The sequence below is a fragment of the Pygoscelis adeliae genome, unplaced genomic scaffold, assembly GCF_000699105.1.
Source record: "Pygoscelis adeliae isolate BGI_AS28 unplaced genomic scaffold, ASM69910v1 Scaffold370, whole genome shotgun sequence".
Taxonomy (NCBI): domain Eukaryota; kingdom Metazoa; phylum Chordata; class Aves; order Sphenisciformes; family Spheniscidae; genus Pygoscelis; species Pygoscelis adeliae.
This window is the reverse complement of record NW_008823870.1, coordinates 554801-556854: the sequence shown is the minus strand read 5'-3', so window position 1 is coordinate 556854 and position 2054 is coordinate 554801. Positions and strand designations below refer to the sequence as shown.

General features: G+C 61.1%; 1 protein-coding gene across 1 annotated transcript in view; it reads left to right on the top strand.

Moving 5' to 3' along the window:
- ZBTB48 (zinc finger and BTB domain containing 48) overlaps positions 1-2054 on the top strand; it is a gene marked incomplete at its 5' end in the record, with an annotated part of 9968 nt that overhangs the window by 6718 nt on the left and 1196 nt on the right. The window contains 4 exon segments of the mRNA XM_009333541.1: positions 1-39; positions 401-487; positions 889-1043; positions 1603-1739. The exon segment at positions 1-39 is cut by the window's left edge and continues 19 nt beyond it. Of these exon segments, the coding sequence (XP_009331816.1) occupies positions 1-39; positions 401-487; positions 889-1043; positions 1603-1739 (418 nt within the window).

Here is a 2054-nt window from a genome sequence, read left to right as displayed (position 1 = left end):
CTGCATATGGTGTCGCACACGGGGGAGATGCCCTACAAGGTCAGCAGTGCCTGCCTTCGACGTCCCCACGAATGGCTGCTAGACACTGGCACAAGAGAAGAGGGGGCGAGCCTTTCTGTTTCGGGGCAGCCTGGCCCAGCCCGTCAGGGCAGCTGAGCACACCGGCTCCCTTCCCCGGCCTGTGGCGGCCCGCTGAGGATCATTCCCCATCTCTGAACCAGAACGTGCTTCAGGGAGGCACCAAAGCCAGGCGCTTTCTGCGGCCTTACCAGGGATTCACGTTCCGCATCAGAACGGCACTCCCCTGCCCGGTGCGCCGGTGCACCACCGGTCCTCTCCTTGCGCCGAAATCGCTGTTTGGGGGGCGGCTGGAAGCTGACCCTCCTCTCCTGTCTTCCAGTGCTCCTCCTGCGCCCAGCAGTTCATGCAGAAGAAGGACCTGCAGAGCCACATGATAAAGCTGCACGGCGCGCCAAAGCCCCACGCGGTAAGGGGAGCGGGCGGCAGTGGGGTTCTGAGAGGGGAATTATCCTGCGCTCAGGCCTGGCCCAGAGAATGGCACCCATTGTCCTGTCTTGCTCTGTTTAGTGAGGCGGGGAGTTACAGAGCTGCTGGAAACAGGTTTTTTGGGTACAGGAGCAGCCCTCGTCATTGTCTTGGCTGATAGACCCAAGTACTGACCAGCATTTTGCTTTTGTCAGGCTGTCTCACCTCATCAGGCATCTTGGAACCGGGGGTGCTGCCGCAGGGAGCAGGGAGGGCCCCAAAGCAGCAGCGGCGGCAGGCGGAGGGAGGGGTCTTGGGTGGTGAGCGGGTCTGTTGCGGGCGTACGCTGCAAACCGTGCCCGGGCGAGCTGCCTAACCCCGCGCTCTCCTGTGGCCTTGCAGTGCTCGACCTGCTCCAAGTGCTTTCTGTCTCGGACAGAGCTGCGCCTGCACGAGGCCTTCAAGCATCGGGGAGAGAAGCTGTTTGTCTGCGAGGAGTGCGGACACAGGGCCTCGAGTCGCAACGGCCTGCAGATGCACATCAAGGCCAAGCACAGGTATGACGTGACCCATGTCCTCCCGTCCGTCACTCTGGCTTCTCCTGGCTGCGCCTCCTCCCTGGTGGGCCCGGCTGGGTGGTGCTGGAGACAGCAGTTGGCTGGAGGGCGGCAAGCACCCCCTTTCCCAGAGGTGCTGGGCCGAAACTTCGGCCAGAAATCCGATGAGGGGCCAACCGGCATTCTGCTCTTCTCTCTTCCAAAGGAAGTGCAGACTGTCGGCACTTCCTCTGAGTGTGTGACCGTAGTAACGCAGGTGATGAGCGAAGCTCATCAGCCTCGCTAGTTCATGTTCTCGAAGTGGCAAGCACGTGGCAGCTCGCCATGCTCATCCTTAGCGTTCTGCTCCCTGGGCTGGTTATAACGCCCAAGGGGCGGGAGGCTCCAGCTCGGGAGCCTGTGGCTGCAGAATAGCATCTGTGGGCCTCCAAAATACTTCAGCTTGAGATGGGTTGAAGTAGGATTTAATTACAAGAACTTCGGGCAAGGAGCAGCAGCTAACCTGAGGGGCTGCAGCTGGCAAAGGCAGAGGTGAGGGTAACGTTTCCCCTGCCCGCAGGAACGAGCGGCCCTACGTTTGCGAGTTCTGCCACCACGCCTTCACGCAGAAAGCCAACCTCAACATGCACCTGCGCACGCACACTGGCGAGAAGCCCTTCCAGTGCCACCTCTGCGGCAAGACCTTCAGGACGCAAGGTATCCCCCCGGGCGCGCGACTGGGGCTGGTAGTGCTGAGCACCGCGCTCCGGCATCCAGGACCTCCAGAAAGCAGCCGTGCTGTGAAACCCGCCTACTCCTGCCCGCTTCCCCCAGGGAGCAAAGCCACGCTCTTGTGAGCGTGTGCTAATGCCACGGGAGGCACATTCCTGTTATCTCTATTACCCTCGCGGCACAAAAGAGGAAGAATTTGATGAGTTTTCCCCAGTAACGGTTAGCCTGGACCAGCGGGCTGCTGCTTGTACTGTTTCTAAGCCTTCCTAACCAGCCTGGCACAGACCGACTGCACCCCGC